Source organism: Chiloscyllium punctatum, chromosome 17 (assembly GCF_047496795.1).
Source record: "Chiloscyllium punctatum isolate Juve2018m chromosome 17, sChiPun1.3, whole genome shotgun sequence".
NCBI classification, from domain to species: Eukaryota; Metazoa; Chordata; class Chondrichthyes; order Orectolobiformes; family Hemiscylliidae; genus Chiloscyllium; species Chiloscyllium punctatum.
This window is the reverse complement of record NC_092755.1, coordinates 47,393,119-47,416,756: the sequence shown is the minus strand read 5'-3', so window position 1 is coordinate 47,416,756 and position 23,638 is coordinate 47,393,119. Positions and strand designations below refer to the sequence as shown.

The following is a 23,638-nucleotide window of genomic DNA, read 5'->3' as shown; positions in this document are numbered from 1 at the left end:
GAAGTGCAAACTCCACACAGTCATGCAAGGCTGGGATCGAACCTGGGTCTCTGGTGCAGTGAGGCAGCAGTGCTCACCACTGAGCTGCCCAGACCTGAGTAATTTTCTACATTGTTGGGTAGATGACAATATTGTAGCTATACTGGAATGGTTTGTCTGAACGTGTGGCTAGTTTTTAAAAAAATTAATTCATGGAATATGGCTACAACACATGGGCTGGCATTTATTGTCCATTTCTAACTGCCCTTCAGAAGTTGTGGTGAGCTGTTTTCTTTATCGTTATACAAATAACTCTGTTAGAGCAGGTTTTCCATGTTTTGACCCACGACGCTGAGGGAACATTGATATATTTGTATATATGTCAATGGCTTGTAAGGGAACTTGCAAGTGATATTGTTCTTCTTATTTGCTGTCCTTGTACCTTTTAGGTGGTATTGATCATGGGGGTTTAGAATGTGCCATCTAGGGACTCTTCATGAATTTCTGCACTGCGTCATTTAAACGGAAGCATTTGTGGTGGAGGGAGTGAATGTTTGTAGATACGCCAATCAAAGGGACTACACTATCTTTGTATTAAGCTTCTTGAGTATTGTTGGAGCAGTGCTAATTCATGCTAGAGGAGGGTATTCCATCACATACCTGTACCTATGTCTTGTAGATGGTAGACATGCTTTGGGAAGACAGGACTCCTAGCCTCTGACCTGCCATTTAAACTATTGTATTCATATGGCTAGTCTGGTTCTGTTTATGGTCAATGGTAACCCCCAGGATAGAGTCATAGCGATGTACAGCATGGAAACAGACCCTTCGGTCCAACCCGTCCATGCCAACCAGATATCCCAACCCAATCTAGTCCCACCTGCCAGCCCATATCCCTCCAAATCCTTCCCATTCATATACCCATCCAAATGCCTCTTAAATGTTGCAATTGTACCAGCCTCCACCACTTCCTCTGGCAGCTCATTCCATACACATACCACCCTCTGTGTGAAAATGTTGCCCCTTAGGTCTCTATTATATCTCTCCCCTCTCACCCTAAACCTATGCCCTCTAGTTCTGGACACCCCGACCCCTGAGAAAAGACCTTGTCTATTTATCCTATCCATGCCCGTCATAATTTTGTAAACCTGTATAAGGTCACCCGTCAGCCTCTGACACTCCAGGGAAAACAGCCCCAGCCTGTTCAGCCTCTCCCTGTAGCTCAGACCCTCCAACCCTGGCAACATCCTTATAAATATTTTCTGAACCCTTTCAAATTTCACAACATCTTTCCGATAGGAAGGAGACCAGAATTGCACGCAATATTCCAACAGTGGCAACATGACCTTCCAACTCCTGTACTCAATACTCTGACCAATAAAGGAAAGCATACCAAACGCCTCCTTCACTATCCTATCTACCTGCGACTCCACTTTCAAGGAGCTATGAACCTGCACTCCAAGGTCTCTTTATTCAGCAACACTCCCTAGGACCTTACCATTAAGTGTATAAGTCCTGCTAAGATTTGCTTTCCCAAAATGCAGCTCCTCGCATTTATCTGAATTAAACTCCATCTGCCACTTCTCAGCCCATTGGCCCATCTAGTCCAGATCCTGTTGTAATCTGAGGTAACCCTCTTCGCTGTCCACTACACCTCCAATTGGATGTTGATAGTGATTGATTCGTTCACAGGTAATGCCATTGAAATTCAAGGATGACAGTTCTATCTTGTTGGAGAGGTCATTGTTCAGCATTTACCAGTTGTCAGCCCAAGCTGATTATTGTCCAGGTCTTGCTGCATTTGGACATAGACTGCTTCAGTATCTGAGGAGTCGTGAATGGTGCTGAATGTTTTGGAGTCGTCAATGAACATCTCCACTTCCCATGATGGAGGGAAGATCATTGATGCCACCAACTCCAGAAATTTGTTTAACATCCTTTTCAGGTTGGTTAGAAATATCCACCCTGAGCTACTCCTGCAGAGATGTCCTGGACCTGATATGACTGACTTTCAGCCATCACAACCACCTTCCTTTGTGCTACTTATGACTCAACCTGTGGAGAGTAGTTAAGGATTGTAAGTCTGTAGTACTACTAGGTAAATACTACCAGGGACCGGAGTCGTTGTAATTCCCAATGCTTCCAGCTTTTCTTAACATTGTGGAATGCATCAAATTGGCTAAATACTGATATTAATGATGCTGGGGACCTCAGAAGAAGGTTGAGATGGATCATCCACTTAGCATTTTCAGCTGAAGAGATGGCAGATGCTTGTTTGTTTTTTGCACTGATGTGTTGGACTCTACCATCATCGAGATGGAGTTACTTGTGGAGTGTCCTCTCGTTTTGCTTTTGGAGGTTGATTCAAAACTACTTCAGGCTTTGATGGTCAGCTGTTTGTCATTTTTATAAATGACCTTGATGAGGGCGTAGAAAGATGGGTTAGTAAATTTGCAGACGACACTAATGTTGGTACAGTTGCGAATAGTGCCGAACGATGTTGTAGGTTACAGAGAGCCATAGATAAGCTGCAGAGCTGGGCTGAGAGGTGGCAAATGGAGTTTAATGCAGAAAAATGTGAGGTGATTCACTTTGGAAGGAGTAACAGGAATGCAGAGTACTGGGTGAATAGTAAGATTCTTGGTAGTGTAGATGAACAGAGATCTCTGTCCGGGTACACAGATCCCTCAAAGTTGCCACCCAGGTTGATAGGGCTGTTAAGAACACATACGGTGTGTTTAGCTTTTATTAATACAGGGATTGAGTTTCGGAACCATGAGGTCATGCTGCAGCTGTACAAAACTCAGGTGCACTTGCGTGCAGTTCTGCTCACCGCATTATAGGAAGGATGTGGAAGCTTTGGAAAGGGCTCACAGGAGATTTACTAGGATGTTGCTGGTATGGAGGGAAAGTCTTTGGAGGAACGGTTGAGGGACCTGAGGCTGTTTCCATTAGAGAGGAGAAGGTTGAGAGGTGACTTCATTGAGACACATAAGATAATCAGAGGGTTAAATCGGGTTGACAGTGAGAGCCTTTTTCCTAGGATAGTGACGGCTAGCACGAGGGGGCATAGCTTCAAATTGAGGTGTGATAGATATAGGACAGCAGTCAGAGGTAGTTCCTTTATTCAGAGTCGTAGGGACATGGAAAGCACTGCCTGCAACAGTTGTAGTCTCACCAACTTTAAGGGCATTTAAATGGTAATTGGATAGGAATATGGACGAGAATGGAATAGTGTACGTTAGATGGGCTTCAGATTGGTTTCACAGGGTAGCGCAATATTGAGGGCCTATGGGCCTATACTGCGCTGTAATATTGTATGTTCTCTACGTTCTAGTGTCCCTTCATCTGGGTCAGAAGGTTTGGGCTCAGGTCTCGCATGTCTCAAACATGTTTCGTAACATGTTCAAACCGATTATTTTAATATTATTATATATCTGCTGTGTGGTGAATCAATACGTGGATCAAAATTTTACTGCTTCATGCATGGGTAAACTGTTGGCAGTACATTCTCATTTTTTAAAATCACTCCTGGGACACTGGTGTTGCCGGCTGGCCAGCATTTAATGCCTGTCCTTAGTTGACTTTGAGAAGGTGGTGTTGAGATGTCACCTTGAGCTGCAGCCAGTGGGGAGGGAATTCCAAGATTTTGATCTAGTGAAGAGAAGGAAAGGAGTTATATTTCCAAGTCAGGATGAGAGTGAGTGGCTTGGAGGGAAATTTGCAGGTGGTGTTAATCTTCAGAATTATTTTTATGTTTGGGAGGAAATTTTGGATCTGATTAACGAGCCAAGAGTTGGAATCTTTTTTTTCCTGAGAAAATAAGGAGACCGTATTGATATGCTTGATATGTAATTTACACATAACATTGCAATCCTCACTGGCTTGAGTATGCTACATATCAAAAGCTCAGAATGAATTGTGTGTATGTAGGCAATACTGTGGATGTGCACAAATGTATTTGGAGATTCAGCAGCACAGAAACAGATCACTTGGTGCAGCTGGTCTATATCAGTATAAATCTCCACACAAATCTACCACCTGACTTGGTCCAGTCCTGACCAATGCCTGGATGTAGTTATTGGCATTTGTATAATACTAACTGATTTTTTTAGTTTAAAACTGATGTGGAACTCTTCTACTTATCTGCCTGTTTTATTTTTAATTTAAAAGTTAGTTTTCACTTTTGAGTGAGCTCATTGTTTTATGTTCACCTGCACAGACATTCACCAAGCCAAAAATCATTTTGATTATTTGACTGTGGCAGATTTTTCACTAAAATTATAGTAGTGTAAAGAGTATAAAGTTAGTATATAAAGTTGTATACTAACCAAGTAAACCAGTAGTATAACATTCATGTTCACACTTCCTCAGTTCAGAATGATCTCCAGTTTTAAATCTCAATAAAGTTGCATCACTGGACATTGTTGAAACCATTGTTATTTTATTTTACTTTGTTATTTTTAGTTTGGAGCTGTGAAGTGAGATCTGAAGGTGACCTTGGACTCTGAGCTGCAGCTTGTTTTTTTGTAAATAAAAAGAACAAACAAATTGATATTTGTTGATTTAGCCCAGGCTTGTAGATTGGTTCTTGTTCAAAGTACTCTGGTTGTTTTGACTCTGGAGAGATTCAAGGTTTGTGTAAAGATTTGTAGCTTGGGTGCCAGTTACATTTGTTGTGGGTATGTTTGTTGAGCTGGGAAGTTGGTCTGCAGCAATTTTGTCCCTGTCTAGGTGGTATCCTTAGTACGGTGGAGCCTCCTGTGAAGCACTGCTATAACTGTGGGGGTTGGAATATATTTGGCTTCGTTTCTGCTGCTTCCAGTTGTCATTCCGGTTTGTGCAAAGGTCACTATATTGGGTCTAGGTCAATATGTTTATAGATGGAGACTGTGGATGAAGGCCATGCTTCTAGAAATTCTCTAGCTGTTCTCTATTTGGCTTGAATATTTTTGTTGTTTTGTCCTGGTCAAACTTGTGGTCCTGGTCATCTGTGTGCATAGCTACTTGGGACAGCTGGTCATGGTGTTTAGTGGCTAGTTGATATTTGTGAATGCAGATTGCTAGTTGTCTGCCTATTTGTCCTATATAGCGTTTAATGCAGTCCTGCATGGCATCTTGTACACCACGTTTGTCCTGCACATGATGGGTCCTTTGTTCTGGTGAGTTGTCTGTGCGTGGCTGGCAGTTCACATGTTGTCATGAATCTGAGTGGTCGGAGAAGTCTGGCTGTCAGTTCTGAGTCATTTTTTAGATAAGGTAAAACTGTTAGTGTGTTGGGTTGTGGCATGTCCTCGATGCATTGTTTGTCTGCCAGGTATCTGCAGATGAAGTTTGTCGGGATATCCGTTCTTGGCAAAGACTTTGTCGAAGCGTTCTTCTTCCTCTCCACAGGTTGGGAGTGCTACCAGTATATTGCAGCCCGTTTGAACAGGGTCCTACTGCAGCTTCTCTTGTATGTGTTTGAGTGGTTGCTGTTATAATTCAGGATCACTGACCACTGCAACAAACGACCAGAACCAGCAACCGCAAGCAGTGGGAACAAAACCAAATAAATTCCAATCGACATAGTACAGCATTGCTTCACAGGAGGCTCCACAGTACTGAGGATGTCACCTAGAAAGAGAATAAAACAACTGCAAACCAACATCCCAGCTTGGCAAACATCTCCACAGCAACCACTCCAGAGAGGTATTATGCAGTTGGCCGATTTTTGAATGGCAACTGGGGCCTTATAGGAAGACAACCAGTCCAGCAAAGTGAAACCAGAGCTTTTTGAACAGTGCCTCGATCAGAAGGATTTTGGCTACCACAACTACAAGATGGAGGTTTGATTTGCTTCCTGGTTGTCCTCCTATTATCAACTCATGGAAAGTTCAGAGAATATAATCTCCATTATAAAAATCAAATGAGTGTTCCTTAGAGCCAACGAGAATCTATCTGCATGCATTGGTGTCTTCAGAAGCCAAACATGGTACAATCTTATGTGCCTGTGATGTTGTGGATCATGGAGTCTGCTAAGTGAGCTGGCCAGGTGCATCTCTTCAGTTTTTCTTTTTTGGTTTATCCATTAACTGTGTCTGTGTAGCCGCATGGCTGCATCGTAATTCCTACATAGTGCCAGAATGTTCAACAGCTAGGTCTCCACAAGGATAGTGGGAATTAGCAGATAGTGAGGACTGCAGATGCTGGAGAGTCATAGTGGATAAAATGTAGAGATGGAAAAACCACAGCAGGTTAAGCAGCACCAGAGAAGTCCTGATGAAAGTTTCTAACTTGAAATGTTAAATTTCCGCTCCTCTGATGCTACTTGACCTGCTGTGCTCCACACTTTATTGACACCAACTTCATAGGGACAATGCCCACTTTGCAAGAAAGAACCAAGCATTGCTGGTTAAGCAGAAGTCTGGTAATAAGGACCCTGAGCTCGGAATTCAGTAAAGGACAATAGACTCAGCTGAGTGACTCTAGCCTGGTCAGCTATTCGTCAGCAGTGCAAGGGTAATAGTTAGGTCTCAGTGGTGAGTCTGAGGTAGCTTTGTTTGTAACCTGCTATGTTTTTTTATACTATAGTATTAAACTGACCTGATAAAGAAGTAGATTGCAGTAACAGTATAGGCTGTAATCATTCTGTTTGCTGATGTTGGTTTGGAGAAGGCGACAGATGACATCTGTTTGTGGGAATCAGGGTTGAGAATCAAAGAGGATTAGTTTTAAATAATAGACATTAGAGACCTTGTAATTTAGCCTAGCTCTGCTGAAGTTACTAATTATTAATTAATTGTTAAATCTTTTGTTTAAACTGTAAACTTGATGTCTGGTATTGATTATTCATAGTCTGGTACTGGTTTTTCAAAAGATTGGTTAGGAACCATTGTGGTCAATTTTGAGGGTCATTGAGTATTATAATTTTGAGTATACATAGATAGGGAGGCTGATTTGGTTTGGTTATCTGTCTTTGTGTCAGAATGACATGGATTGCCAAAAGTTGGTCCTACCTCCTTAACTCTTTACTATGAATTATGGCATCCCTAATGTTTCCAGAGTACTCCATTCCTTTATGGGAGCAAGCAATGATGAGTTATGATTAACAATAATTCAAAATATTTCGTACATAAACTTGATAGAGGGAGAGAGAAAAAAGCAGACAGGGACTGAAAGGGATAACTGTAAGGACTCACCTGAGCTGAAGAGCTCCCAGAATGATGAAACAATAACTAGATTCAAATACAGTGTAATTGTTGGCAATTTTTAAGGTTGTTAAAAAAGCTGCTCACATTTGGTCTAAGGATGAAAGTGGTGTACATGATTCCTGATGTTTCAGTAAAACAGTCACAGTAAGGCATAATGTTACTGAGTTTGAAAAATATCACCACACCTTCACTGTCTCTAGGTTATAATCCTGAAATTCCTTAATAGTGAAATGGATGAACCTAATCTTTTGTAGCGGTTCAAGAAGGCAGCTCATCATGATTTCTCAAGAGCAGTTATGGATAAGCAATAAATACTGGCCTTCCGCTGTTCTGAACCCAAGATCAGATATTTTAAAAAATGAATAAAGCAAAGAGAAACATCAACCAAACAGCTTGACAAGCACAGAAGTTGTAAGAGATTATTTGGCCAATTACTATGAAGCACAGAATTAAAGTAAAATAGGCATGAGAGAGAGAGACAAAAGGAAAACCTGCAGTTGGAAAACACAAAACAATGTATAATTGGTTCTGCAGTTGATTTCTTTGTAATCTGTTAGCATATTATTTACCTTGCTTGTCAAAATGAAATCTGAATTTTCTTTTTCACTGAAACTTAGTAAGAAAGTTGGAAGAAAAATGAGTTATGTTAGATATGTTGTTAGAAAACACTCCGGTGACTGATAGGGATGATATTAAGGATTGAGAGAGTAAATTGTTCTTCATGGATGTATATGCATGTATTTGCTGGAAAAAACCTCTGTTAGAAATGATGCAACTGTCCTTTAGTGGTCAAAACAATGGCAGGTGAAATTTTAAAAATATCCAGTTGCACCTGGGAAGAAAATGTGAGCAATGTTTGTATTCTGAGTTGTATTGAAATACCAATGAACAAAGTTTGAATTCTATTTGTTCTCGTTAGAGTTTGAAAAGGATCACCCCACGTTCACTATCTCTAGGTTATAATGCTGAAATTCCTTAATAGCAAAATGGATGTATTTATATCTTTTGTAGCTATTCAAGAAGCCAGCTAACTACCATTTCTCAGGAGTAATTAAGGATGAGCACTGAATACTGGCTTTGTGCTGTTCTGAACTCGAGATCAGATATTTTTAGAAAACGAATAAAGCAGGGAAAAATGAACCAAACGTTTCAACAACCACAGAGGTCGTAAGAAATCGTATGCATTCCTACATTGCGGTGATCAACCATACCTTGAGTATTGTTGCCATTTATGATGCTATAAATGGTCCCACCGTAATGCTGTGACGCCACATTGGAACCCCAAAATGCTTATGGGACTTTCAGCTCTTAATTCCAAAACTCTTTTTTTTAATGGAAGACAACAACTATAGAGATTGGTTAATTAGTGATCTCATAATGAAGACATTGAATTTTACATTAATTTGGAAGGAGATCTTGGTGGATTTTTATTCTGGGGTCTTAAATGAAGTTGTTAGTGAGGTAGTTTGATGCGTGGGTTTTAAGTTTTCAAAATTCCCTTGATCCAGGGAAAGTTCTTTCAGATTGCAAGATAAAAAATGTGAATGCTTTCCTCAAAAAGTGAGGGAAGCAGAAAGTTTCAGAAAGGAGCAACTGATGAGGAAAGTGTAGGCCTGCATAACACATGGCGTTTCTCCCTCCCAAAGCGCAATTGATGGCTACTGATTAACCCACTCAGCACTACTGATGGTTTCAATAGCACCTCCAAACCCACGAACTGTTCAGTCTAGAAAGGCAAAGTCACAAGGTGTATAACAACATCGTACTTATTTGGACATATATCACCATTCGTTCATTATTACTGGGTCAACGTTGTATGTAGGTAGCATTGTTGGAGCTTTTTCTTCACCATATGCTTCGCAGCAGTTCAAAGAGAAGACTCATCACTAGTTTTTCAGCAGCAGGAAATTATGGGCCAGTTAGCTTAACATCTATTCGCACATCAACCATGATCTCAATGGAGCAAACCCAATGGACTGAATGGCCTAATTTTGCTCATCTGTCTTATGGGCTCCCTCAAGTCCAAATTTAGTTTAAAATTCGGAATTAGATATAACTTGAAAACCAGTGTAAAGAAAACAGGAAGTTAAGATATCTACTATACAGAAACTGTATTTCTGCCTGACTGTTAGTTGTCAACCAGTTGCAACTGGTTGCCTAATTAGTTACTAATTAGTATTGCAGTAAGCTAAGTTTTAATAATCAACCTGTTAGAGATGTTATTATACACGTATAGAGTAGGTAGGACTTGAATCCAGTCCTCCCACTACCCTGCAAGAGGCCCTTCAATTTGAATTAATTTTTAACTTTTTAACACCTATTTTTCTAATTGACCTGTTCAGAGATGTTACTACACACCTGGAGCAGGTGGGACTTGAACCTGGGTCTCTTGGTCCAGGGATAGGGGTGTACCTCTGTACCACAAGAGGGCCCAGTAAGCTGAATTAATAAGTCAAACTTGAATGAGAATCATTTACAAATTAACAGGATTGGCTACCACAAAGTGATTACAGAACTGAATACATCTTCAACAAGAGTGCAAAAAGGTTGGGGGGAGGAATAGTGTTCTTACTTCTACCCCAGGAGGCTCAAGTTCAAGTCTCCCCTTTTAGAGGCTGTACATTAGCATTGATGAAATAATTGATTTGAAAATATCTGAACAGGAGTGCTAAAGTTAGAAAATTGTTAAGGTGCAAATCAGTGCAGTCGGGAATGGGTTTAATTTGACTAAATCAGCAATTTAAGGTAATAGACCAATTAATCTAATAAAACAAAAAGTTGTGATTCAATTAAAAATAAGGAAGTAATATAAAGTAAGGTCAGACAGGTAAAACAAGGCAGGTGTGTAAGATAATAACAATATGTGGGAGTACCTGCAGCTCAAGGAACCTTGGTCAGAGCTAATACAAATATACAAACAAGGAGAAGGTTACCCCCTGAAAATGCCCCCTTAATCCCTACTACCTGTCTTCTGTTAGTTAATCCTCTTATCCATGCTAATATACTACCTCCAACCTCATTCTCTAAATGGCATATGTTCACTATCGCTTCTGTCTCTTTTTATTATACTGAAAGAAGCTTTTGCTGTCTTGCCTTGATATTACTTGATTTACCTTCAAAGATTGCTCTCACCCTCTTTATATTTTTTAGTGTCTTTTGCTGTTTTTAAAAGCTTACCTAATCCTCAGGCTTGCAACTGAACTCTGCCACATTGTATGTTCTTACTTACCATCTGATGCCATCATTAACATCTTGGTGGCGTTCTCTCCTTTTTTTGAATACTCCTTCTTCACTTGGATTTTTGTTGGCTATGAGCCATGAACAATTTACTTAAATATCTGCCATTGTTCCTCAACTGTCTTTGCTGCTGAACCTTCCCCTCAGTCTACTGCAATCAACTGTGTTCTTATTCCTTGGTAACTACCCTTATTTAAGCATAGCTCACTTATTTCAAACCCAAATTCCTCCCTTTAAAATGGAGTGCTAAATTATGCCATGTTATGATCAAAGTTTGAGGAGATGTTTTACTGACACAATTTATGGAACCCACCACATTACATGTTACCAGTTCCAAAATAGCCTGATCTCTGATTGTATCCACAAGGTTTTGTTCTAGGAAACTGTCCTGAATACACAATCCAAATTTTTCTGTATGGCTTCCTCTGTCAACCTGACTATCTGTATTGAGGCATAGCAGAGAATTCCCATTTGCACTAAATAGCATTCTGTTAATAATGCAGTTCTGTAGTCACTTTGAGCTCCACACTATTGTTTGGGTATTGGTTTACCTGTGACATGAATATGTTCTTCTTTTTGGGCATTTGCTGTTTTGATTGTAAAGGCAAACTCACTCCAGGTACAGAAGATCATGTATTTTCTTGCTTGTGTGTGTAACAACCATGAGAACAATGAACCTGCTAGGTATAGTTTCCTGGTCAGGACTGTTTAGGGCAATCATTGGGGCATGTTTGCTAGCCCATTTCTCAAGCAAAGTGAGTAGAAATTAAGATGACTGCTCTGTCTTGGATTCCATTCCTGGAGAGCTACTTCTGCCCCAAATGCAAGAGTTTGGTAACCATCAGTGATAAGAGCAGATTTGTGACTGGTGACTTACAGATTCACAGCCCTTTTTGCCTTGTTCATCTGGTTAACTATGCTTTTGAGACCTTGAAATTTTTTTTAAAATAGCGTTTCACCCTCTGGATCTGCTCCAATCAACTTTTGGGGTTTTAGCAGGAACGACTTTGTTGGAGCGATAGGCTGTGAGCAGAGCCATAACTAATCTGCTGCTTTCCTGACATGCAAGGGCCACTACCAGTGGGAGGCTACTACTCATTGGAACCCTTTAGGAAACAGAGGAGGAAATGTTAAATCCATGAGTTGGTTTCACCATCAAGAACTGGAATGGGGGATACAAGATTGCGGAGATCTAACAGGTCTGCCTAACTGAGCTCTGCACCACAACTCAGGCGAAATAGTGCTTTTACCCTCCCCACCTAAGCTGTTTTGGAGAAAATCAATATTGGTAGAGCTGCAACATAGCTTTTTTTTTCCAGCAAGGGAAGATGACTAGAGGCAAAGGATTAACCAAATCACAACATGACATTTGCCTGCAGCATCGGACATGTTGCGGCCACAGCATCAGCATCCTCTGAAACCCAGATAGATTCACCTGCTCAACAAGATTTGGCTGCAGAGTTCGTGAAGCTCTGGAAGATGATCAAAGAAAGTCTCACCAGGCTGGAACTGATCTCAGTCATGCTACAGAAACATGATCAGCAGCTGGAAGGACTCAGGAGGCGAGTGGAAGGGGTCAAGTGAGTGGATTGTGGCGTTGGTGACCATGGTCAAGTCCTCGGTGGAGCAGATCCAGGCCCTCGAGAAACAGGTACAGGCCTTAATAGAGCAGGTCCACAACCTCAATCTTAGAGGTCGAACAAAGAATATCTGGGTTGTCGGGCTGCTGGAGGGAAAGGAAGGCAAGCAGCCAACAGTTCTTTTGAAGACCAGTTGCCGCGATTTCTTGGCTGGGAAGCTGAGGCGGACCGAGTGCGGATTGACAGAGCTCACCGGGTTGTGGTGCACAGATCCAGTTTGGATCAGCACCCCCACCAGGTCCTAGAGCGATTCCAGTGTTGCAGGGACAAACAAATGGTGATGGAAGCCTCCTGTTTGCTGGGGAAGGATCCATTGGCCCTGATCTACAAAGGATCCAAGATTGTTTTTCCAGGACTTTTCTGTGGTTGTGATCTGGAAACGGGAGTCCTTTGATGAGGTGAAGAAGAGACTGAGGGATCTTGATATTCAGTACTCTGAGATACCTGGCGGCGCTCTGTTTCATCCATGGTGGGTGAAAAAGCAAAAACGTTCTGGACGCTTGAAGATAAACCAGATGGTCTAAAGGGTTGTGGAGAATGATTTTTTTCTTTCCCTTTACCTTTTTGTATACTTCTCGTTTTTTATTACAGAAAGTGTTGTTGGATTTTTTTCCAGTGTTAATTGAGGTTAATGTATGGCTGAGAATGGGTGATGCCTTCTTTTAATTTCTTTGTCCATAATACCTGTTTTTCTCCTTTGCTTGAGTCTGGGGCGCACTCAAGCTAGAAGGAACTATGGAGGTGTATGTGAATATTGTTAAGTGCCCCCTGTGGGCAGGGGAAACAGTCCCACATAAAGTGTCTCTTATATTTTTGTATTTGGTTTAGTTTAATGTGTTGATTTTTAGTAGATGCAGCTTTTGAAAGTTCTGTTAAAGCAGTTTTAGTGTGTGTTTATGTGTGTGTTTCCTAGGCTTGATGAGTCTTTATTTACTTAGCGCGTTGTAAGTGGGGTTCTTCATCTTGGAAGTTCAAGGGTTGTAATTGACATGGCTAATTGTCTTAAATGGTGCACCTGGGATATTAAGGGGAGTCGCTCGCCGGTCAATAGAAAAAAGTCTTAGGAAGGATAGGGTTGATATTGCCCTATTGCAGGAAGCCCACCTTGATGATAAAGAACATCTAAAATTGCAGCAGGGTGGGTTTGATCAGGTGTTCTTTTCATCATTTAACACTAAGAGCAGGGGAGTGGCTATACTTGTTCGGAAGAATCTCCCACGTAAGTTACTAGATCATGTTAAGGATGAGTATGGGTGGTTTGTAATCCTTAAAGCCTTTATACATGGTGAAGAGTATGGCGTTCTAAATGTCTATTGTCCCCTGACGCACCTTAAATTCCTGGCAGATGCACACTCCAAGTTGATTGCCCTTGAAATGCAAATTACTATCATAGAGGGAGATTTTAATCACCCCATGGACCCTACGGTAAATAGAATACCCAAATGCCCCCCCAAAACCTCTCCGCAATCTAAACAACTGGTTGACTTGTGTGTATAATTGGGAGATGTCTCCACCCTACAAGTAGGGACCTCACCTTTTTTTTTCCTAATCCACGTAAGTGTCATACTAGGATTAGTCTTTTCCTCGCACCCGCTTCCCCCCCCCCCTGCTTTTCTGGATTTGGTGATATTCTGTACCATTGGAAATATTGCCATTTTCGATGAGGCAGCAGTATATTTGGAGGTCAAGATTAAGGGCAATGGAACAGGCTCACGGCACTGGCAAATGAATGGATCCCTTTATTCTCAAGGACAGTAAGTTTATTGAGTGCTTCTCGAATGAGTTCAAAGCATTCTTGGTCATTAATTTAGGTACGGCTAGCAACCCATCTATACTCTGGGAGACTGCTAAGGCCTATGCTAGGGGCTTAGTTACCTCTCACTTGGCCTGTCGCAAACGACAGTAAGGAGAGCAGCAGCGTCTGCTGGAGGCATACCTGAAAGCAGCCGAGACAGCATACTTTGATTGGACATTGGTGACTAAATTACAGCCGGTTACAGTTCTCCAGGTTACTTTGAACTCCATGCTCACTCAGACAGCGAAGAGTGACCTCTCTTTTACGAAACAAAGATTGTTTGAACATGGTGTTAGGCCGTGCAAATACCTGGCATATCTGGCCACGAAAAGGACCCCCCTCCTCCACCAAATCTATTCTATCAGTCAGGGAAACCACTGGGATTCCTACTTGTGACTCTAAAATGATCAATGCTGCATTTCAGTGAGATTACTCTGAATTATACCAGTTGGAATGCTGTGAGGATAGATTGACTAAGATGGAATCTGTTTTAAGAACCTGGACCTTCCAGGTGTGACCTCTGAACAGGTGTTTCTGCTTAACAGTGCAAGGAATGCAGGAGGCAGTAAAACAGCTCCAAAATGGAAAGGCATCCAGCCCTGATATCTCCCTAGTGAATTCTACAAAATTTGTAAATATATTGTCAGGGCCGATGCTGGACATTTACAACTACTCATACAATCATGACTGCCTCCCGCCATCCCTGAGAGAGGCTAAAATTTCTCTTATCCTCAAGAAAGGGAAGACCCCAGAGGACTGTTTTTCGTATAGGCCCATCTCGCTTCTAAATTTAGACTTTAAAATTTTGTCCAAGACCCTTGCTTAAGATTAGAGAAGGTGTAGCACTCTATTGTTATGGAGGACCAGATGGATTTTATAAAGTGCTACAGATCCTCCAACTGTATTAGATTACTGAATATGGTCCAAGCGTGTCAGCAGGGATCGGTTCAGGGATTAATGACCTCCTTAGATGCAGAGAAGACATTTGATAGGGTGGAGTGGCCATATAATTTTTACATCCTGGAACAGTTTGGTCTAGGTGAGGGGAATACCTGACATTGAGGGTAAATCACAATTTCCTTTTAAATGGTTGCAGGGGGTTTTCATTACTTAGCCATTTTTGTTTTTCCCAACTTTGATCAGTTAAGGCTAATTTTATTCACTAGCTTAACAAGATTGAACAAGATCTTCCAATGATGGGAGGCCTTTCCAATATCTTGGTTAGGTTGAATAGTCTTCATTAAAATGAATGTCCCTACTGATTTGCTATATCCCATGTGAATATGGTCCCTCTGATATTTTTTTCCCCAGGCAAACATTGCAGAGACTTACTGGCTGGTTTAGTTTTTTTATTTGGCACCACCAGCAGCCCCTCATTACGCTCACCAAATTGCACCTCCCCCAAGGGCTTTGGGGAATAGACTTCCCATTGAACATAGAACAATACAGCGCAGAATAGGCCCTTCGGCCCTCGATGTTGTGACAATCTGTGAACTATTCTCAGCTTGTCCCCCTACACTATCCCATTATCATCCATGTGTTTATCCAAGGATTGTTTAAATCTCCGTAATGTGGCTGAGTTGACTACATTGGCAGGTAGGGCATTCCACGCCTTTACCACTCTGTGTAAAGAACCTGCCTCTGATATCTGTCTTAAATCTATCACCCCTCAATTTGTAGTTATGCCCCCTTGTACAAGCTGACATCATCATCCTAGGAAAAAGACTTTCACTGTCTACCCTAGCTAATCCTCTGATCGCCTCTATCAAATCCCCTCTTAGCCACCTTCTTTCCAATGAGAACAGACCCAAGTGTCTCAGCCTTTCTTCATAAGACCTTCTCTCCAGACCAGGCAACATCCTTGTAAATCTCCTCTGCACCTTTTCCAATGCTTCCACGTCCTTCCCAAAATATGGCGACCAGAACTGTACACAGTATTCCAAGTGTGGCCACACTAGCATTTTGTACGGTTGAAGCACAATATTGCAGCTCCAGAACTCAATTCCTCTACCAATGAAACTTAACACACCAAATGCCTTTTAACAGCACTATCAATCTGGGTGGCAACTTTCAGGGATCTATGTACATGGACTCTAAGATCCCTCTGCACATCCACACTACCAAGAATCTTTCCATTGACCTAGTACTCTGCCTTCCTGTTGTTCTTCCCAAGGTGCGTCACCTCACACTTAGCTGTATCGAACTCCACCTAAGAGATACCACCTTCTGTCTTTTGTGAGTGATTGGGCTTGTGAGGATCCGATGTCAATATGGTTGGATATAGAAACCTCTCAGACAAAGTGCCCTCTTACTAGCATGTTCTTTATGGATAAGATGAGGACAGTTGCGGAATACTGTCAGAATCCAGTCATGAAGGGCAATGCAACAGAGTCAGGGCAATATATCTAAAGCCTCTTTCCTCACCCCTGTAGTTGGTATGCTGGGATTCTGGCCAGGAATAATGGGTACTAGGTTTAAATTTTGGGTAACTAGGGGAGTCTCCTGTCTGGGTGACTTGTTTGAGGATGAGATTGTGATGTACTTTGACCAAATAAGCCGCAAGTATGGGTTATCTAGAAGCGACCTTTTTTGTTTTTTCCAGGTGAGGGACTTTATCCAAAAATGAACTACCTTACAATCTGTAGTGTTTTGACCAACCCCTACAGATCCGATACAGCGAAGAGGGTGCTTTATGCCAAGAGCACTCTCTTGGTTAGTACTCTCTATCGTTTACTGGGAGGTGATTCCTCGGATAATATTGAGAAAGTATGTGAAGTCTGGGAGAAAGTGTTAGGAGTTAGATCTCCTCCAAGTCATGGGAGGACATTTGTGAGAATGTGAGAAAGATCTCGATCTGTAACAGGACACCTGCCATACAGTTGAAAATTCTTCATAGGGTCCATCTGGCCCCAGATCATCTTTCGAAATTTAAGGTGGGAGTATCCTCAGGGTGCCCCAAGTGTAAAATAAGTACTGGTACACTTATGCACTGTCTGTGCTCCACAGGCTTCATAAGTACAGGAGTGATCAAGGAAGTCTTGGGGTCCGAAGTTAAGATGATCTCGATCTCTCTTCTTCTGGGCCGGTCCAACTTACCCGCTCTAGATATGCATGGGAAAAAGCTTTTTAATATCCTCACTTCCTGTATGAGGAATGATATTCTAATGTGCTGTGTGTCCGAAAACCCCTCAGATCTGTCAGGTTGGCATAAGTTAGTCATGGAACACATCCCCTTCTCCTCCCCCCCAGACTTTCTCACATGTGCACCAAAAAACTGCAAATTTTTATGAAACATGACAGCAATATTTTACAGATCTGCTTGCTGGACCAGCAACCAAGACAAATTAGCATTAAGACACTGGTTGAATCAAAGTTGGATGCAACTAGACCAGCTGAAAGGCATAATGAAAACTGAAAAATCAAATGCCAACATTCTCCTTACAAGATGATTGGAACTTGGCTTAGCCTTTCATAGCATACTTTAGGCCCTTGTGAGTAACTGGTGAGGAAAGTGAAGGCCTGAATCACAAAGTTTCTCCCTCCTAAGGTGCCATTTGGAGACTCCCCTAAGTGATTTTAGCAGCACCTCCAGACCCACAACACTGTTCAGTCTAGAAAGACACAATCAGAAGGTGTATGATGTCATCATACTTATTTATTTACTAGAACATATATTTCCATTCCTTCATTATTGCTGGGTCAAAATTGTACATAGTAGCATTGTTGGAGTTCCTTCTTCACCATACAGTTTGCAGTAGTTCAAGGAGAAGGCTCATCAGTTGTTTTTCAGCAGCAATAAGTGCCAGGCTTGCCAACAATTTCTTAGAATTGATCAAAAAATGTCCTGGTATTTGATTATGTACTGATGTGCCCCGAGGTTCTGTGTCTTGTGCATGTGTTTAAGGAAATGTTGTTCAAAAACAAAATCGTCTTATATTTCAATACCTTGCTAATTTTGATGTTTTCATTTACAGACCGGATCACTTGAATGGCCACATTAAGCAGGTTCACACTGCAGAGAGACCCTTTAAATGTCAGGTGAGTTCACCTTTATTTTGCAAAGCCCTATGTGTGGAATTGATCTGTCTAAGGGCAGATCTTCTACTCATTGCTCAACATTTTGCAGTTCTACAGTTTCCTCATCAGCTGCTTGTAAGACCCTTTAATGTTTCACTTTAGTAACCAAGGTGACTAGGCTGAAGATTCCATGCTGCAGTTTCCAGTTGCCTTTCTCGTTTGCATAAAGGAAACGCTAGTTCTCTACTTGAAGAATTATCTGCCTGTAAGCATCTGTTATCTAGCTCATCAACCATCATCATCAAAAAATTGAAAGTTGCACCGTTGACTGTCGCTTGTAATCCTGCTCATGGGACCCTTACCTGGAGTTAGTGACTCTCAAAGAGCAAGGATGATTGTCCTGTGAGCCCCAAGTGAGCTTCCCCAGACATAATGAATGTTGGTAACTCCATGCCTCCTTCTGTAGCATGAGCTGCCTCTGCAGTAATTTGATGGGAAGAGTTTTGTCGAAAGCGTGGTCCTGTCTTCATTCATTATCGACCCATTAGAAACGACTGGATAATAATTATGTGTAGGAGCTCTAATTAACATTAACTTTTTCTGACTCAAGGACACTTCAGATTAATTCCAGCAATTTTACTAAATCAAAAACACAAGAACTGTGGATACTGTAAATCAGAAACAAAAACAAATTGCTGAAAAATTCAGCAGGTCTGGCAGCATCTTTGAAGAGGAATCAGAGTTAATGTTTCGGGTCCAACTCTATAAATGCTGCCAGACCTGAAGAGCTTTTCCAGCATTTTTTGGTTCCAGCAATTTTACTGCTGTTTTACCAAGCAGTAATACAATCTTAAATGGTTATTTGAAATTATACTATTTCGTGAAATTATACCGTGGGCGGCACGGTGGCACAGTGGTTAGCACTGCTGCCTCACAGTGCCAGAGACCCGGGTTCACTTCCCGCCTCAGGCATTATTTTGAAGAAGGGAGTATTGATCAACATTTATCCCCCAAACAATATCTTAAAAACTGGTTATTGGATCATTATCACTCTGTGTGTGGGAGCTTACTGTTTACATATTAGTTTCTCTCTTACAATCGTGACAACGCATCAAAACTACCTCATTAGCTGTAAATCACCAAGATAATTAACACTTCTCAAAGATGCTAAAACTAACACAATTTTTTAAAATCTTTTTTAGATTAGATTAGATTACATTACATTACAGTGTGGAAACAGGCCCTTCGGCCCAACAAATCCACACCAACCCGCCGAAGCGCAACCCACCCATACCCCTACATTTACCCCTTACCTAACACTATGGGCAATATAGTATGGCCAATTCACCTGACCTGCACATCTTTGGACTGTGGGAGGAAACCGAAGCACCCGGAGGAAACCCACCCAGACAGGGGGGAGAACGTGCAAACTCCACACAGTCAGCCTCTCTTCCCCCAGCTCTCCGCATTTCCACACTATTGTATAAGTGCAGCCCCCTCTGCACTTCACATGAAAAATCATCTGGACTTGAAAGGTTAGCTTGTTCTCTCATCACGGATGCTGCCTGACTAGTTAATAAATCTGGAATTAAAATCCACTCTGAGTAGTCCTGGTATAGCACAATGTCAAAAAAAAGTCACCTGGTTCACTGATGTCCATTAGGGAAGGAAATATGGGGAGGCAATGGCCTAGTGGTATTATCATTGGAGCGTTAATCCAGAGACCCAGATAACATCCTGGGGAATTAGGTTCAAATCCAGCTCAGCAGTTGGTGCACTTTGAATTCAATAAATATCTGGAATTAAGAGTCTGGTGATGACCATGAATCCATTGTCGATTGTTGGGAAAACCCGTCTGATTCACTTATGTCCTTTAGGGAAGGAATCTGCCATCCTTACCTGGTCTGGTCTGCATGTGAATTCAGATCCATAGCAATGTGATTGACTCTTAACTGCCCTCTAGGCATGGCTTTGCCAGCGACATCCTCATCCTGAGAGAGAACTTTTGAAAAATGTGTTACCTGGATTGGCTTCAACATGACTCAGCAAAGTGGTTGACTCTTTATTACCTTTTTTATTACTCAGTTGTATTAAACCACTACAAGGCCTAAGGAAGATAATTGGGTAGACTGCCCAACCTCAAACTACAATGGCAAACGCAGTCCTGTCAACCCTACAAAGTTCTTGGTAACATCTTGATATCTGTGCCAAGATTTGGGAGAGCTGCCTCTCAGACAAGAAAAGCAACAGCCTGGCATAAGTCCTAATCACAGAGCCAGACTTTAGAAATTCCTAAACGTGACCATGACCAAATATATAGTCTTTGGACTTAAAACGCCAACTCCGTTTCTTTCTCTACAGGTGCTACCAGATCAGTTTCTACAGTGCTTTTTTATCATGCTTCTAGCATTTTGAGCACTTTGATTAGAGCTTTCAACATCAACTGTGAATCCTATGATCTCATGGGATCTAGTCAAACAAGAGCAAGGAAACCTGCAGGCTACCACTGGATGCACATCTCAGCTAATGAATAAGTATTTCTCCATGTTGAACACCACTTGGAAGAAGTAATAAATATGCAAGAGCACAGAATATATTCTGGTTAGGGAACTCCACTGACCATCACCAGGAATTACTTGCTAGCACCATACAGACTGAACTGGCTGTGTCCTAAAGAGTCTAGGTCTGTATCAAGTGTTGAGGGAACCAACTAGAGGGAAGAAAACCTACTTGATGTTGTCCTCATCAATCTGCCTATCATAGATGCGATGGTAGTAGAAGTGTATCTACATGATCCTTGTGACACCAAGTTGTGTGTCTGTGTTGTGTGGCACCATCACTATCCTAAATGGGATAGATTTCAAGTAGATCTAGCAATTCAAAAATGAGCATCCAGAGGCACTGTGGGACTGGACATCTAAAAAGGAACCAAAATTGCATAACATCCACGCAGGATGGGCTAATGATTTTCTGTTCACAATTGTAAAACATTTGCTTTGTATGTCACCAAAGTGTATCAGTAAGTAAAAAAAAAAAGAGGAATATGGGATAACAGCACATAGCACATTCAAGGATAGTTTTATCTCAAGCAGCACGCCTTCTACAAAGAAAACTATTGAGTAGATAGCTGTTTTGAAGGCTCAACAGGATTTTTTTTCTAAACTAGCACCAAAGCCTAAGGCCTGCAAGGAAGCATCATTTCATGTGTGCCATCTTCTGGCAAAACATGATCATTTGTTGTTGGCGAAGTAATTAAAGTAGTACTGGCTGTGGCAGTTGACTCTTTATTCAGAGACTTTAAGAACACTGAAGGAATAACAACAACAATTCAAAGCATGTTACTTGGTAATTCCATAGTTGCAAGATGAGTGGATGTTTTGTCCAAAGATGTCTTTCAGCAATTACAAGAGGACCTGAAGGACTGTGAATGCTCCTCACTGCAGTCAATTAATTGATCAACATGATGGACATGGCCCAGATACTTATTTTCATGTGCATGGGTTTTAAAGGCATAACTAAAGATGATTTTCTCACTTTTGTCTGTGAGAGACAGACAAAGGATGAGGATCTCTGCAATAAATTCAGAAGGTAGTTGTTTGAGAAAAGCATTCCAATCAAGAAATTGACTTGCATCGCACCTGATAACATACCAGCCACCTTTGGCACAAATGCAGGCTTTGTTGGAGAAATGACCCTCTTTTGCCAATTACCATTCTTTAATCCACCAGTAAGCGTTATTGAGTAAAGTATGGACTTTTCTTATGCATTGAAAGTTGTTATTAAGTTTGTAAATCAGATTCATCCAAAAACCTTTCACCACTGCTTGCTTGAATTCTTATTACATAAGACCACTAAATCGTAAGAATTAGAAACAGGAGTAAGCTATTGTGGACTGCAAAATCATTCAATAGGATCATGGCTGATTAAAAATTCCTCCTATCTACTTTCCTGCATTTTACTTCATAAACTTGATGCAACTAATGGTGAACTAATCCTCTAGGCTGTTGTGAGGTGGTTAAGTCAAAAGAAGATCCTTCAAAGATTTTCTTTTTAGATCTGATGTCTGAAATAGCCCTTGTTCTTAAATCAAGGAAAAATCTGCACTGAAGTGTCAGACAATGCATGGTTGTTTGACTTTGGATTCCTTACAGAGATAATGTCAAAACTGAATGAGCTCAACTCTTAACTGCAGGAAAAGGACATAGACTCAGCAAATATGCTGCAGCATTTCAAGTCTGAACAAAATATGCAAAAAATCAAAGGCAAAGGTAAACGATCCCACCCAAAAAAATTGTCTGTGCACACCTGAGGAAGTTACAAGAGGAATTCAACAGATGATCTCAGAAATTAAATGCTGGAACAAAATGTTTGGTCAAATCTATTTCTTCAAGTAGACGTGGGTGCATTGGCTATCAATTCCATCAGGTATCTAAGCATTGGAGTTGTCACAGAGAAAATTACTACTTGTAATGATTCTGAACTGAAAGCCACACCAACGGATGGTGAATTCTGGGGATTCGTAAACAGAGAAAAATACCTCCTTCTATCATCCTGTACTTTTAAAACTTAAGAGTTAAGTGGACTAAAAGTAAGACCACATTCTCCCAAATGAAGAGAATCCAGTCGCAAGCATTACAGTCATCTCACATCTATTTGACATACTATATATGACTAGCAATCTTAAGCTGCAACTGACAGATAATGTGCAATCATAGGTATTACACTGAGACTTGATGGTTAGAGGACGTATATATACACACTTGGTTTTAGTTTTATCTAGCACTAAAAATAAATTGTTTATTGTATATCTTCTTTGTGATAGATGATGGGTTTTACTTAAATTCAAAAAGTGATTATGTGCTTCAGAAGAACCTAGAAGAACAAAGACAGCAGATACAGGGGAACAGAACCAGCTGCAAAGTCCCCCCAAATCACAACCATCCTAACCTGGAAATGTAGGACTGTTCCTTCATTGTCACAGTGTTAAAAAATCTGATACTCCCTAGTAACATTGCAGGTGTATCGACATCACATGAACTGCAGCAGTTCGGAAGACAGCTCCACCACTATCTTCTCGGGGCAATTACGGATGGCCAAAAAGTTCTGACCTAGCCTGTGATGTCCATTGCCTGAAAAACAAATAAATAAAAGGTCCACCTGAGAGGACAGGTGGTGACTTGGTTTATGCCTCATCCAAATGACTACACCTCTAGTTGCACTGCACTCCTCAGCATTGCATTGGAGTATTAGGCTTGATTTTTGTGCTCCATTCCTGAAGTTAGTCTTGAACTCTCAATCTTCTGACTCAGAAGCAAAAGTGAGATTAACTGAGCCACAGCTGACACCACTGGTACTGTCAGGCTACCAGAATGATTTCCATTTTATTCACATGTTCCTACAGACCTGCGAAGCTTCCTTTGCGACCAAAGACCGCCTGCGTTCGCATTTGACATGCCATGAGGAAAAAGTCCCCTGTCAAGTGTGTGGGAAATATCTACGTGCAGCTTATATGACTGATCATGTCAAAAAGCATAATGAAGGACCAAATAACATCTGCAACATCTGTAACAAAGGTAACTTTTAAAAAATAATCTAAAGATCAAGGTGTGCTGTTTACCTCTAAAGGTTGTTACAATAGAGATGAAGTTTGAATCTGATATGTTTTGTTGCTCTGAGGAATTTGTCTTTAACTGCATAAAAATAATAAAGCCAGAGTATAAAGGAGTCTAATTTGCATCAGGCTTAGTTGTGAAACATTTTTATGCTAAAGTTGAAAA

At 41.1% G+C, this 23,638-nt stretch overlaps 1 protein-coding gene across 2 annotated transcripts in view; it reads left to right on the top strand.

Moving 5' to 3' along the window:
* patz1 (POZ/BTB and AT hook containing zinc finger 1) overlaps nucleotides 1-23,638 on the top strand; it is a 64,345-nt gene that overhangs the window by 16,251 nt on the left and 24,456 nt on the right. For both annotated transcript variants that reach the window (XM_072587071.1, XM_072587070.1), the window contains exons 2-3: nucleotides 17,819-17,882; nucleotides 23,263-23,434. In XM_072587071.1, coding sequence (XP_072443172.1) covers nucleotides 17,819-17,882; nucleotides 23,263-23,434 — 236 coding nt within the window. The remainder of the gene's footprint in view (nucleotides 1-17,818; nucleotides 17,883-23,262; nucleotides 23,435-23,638) is intronic.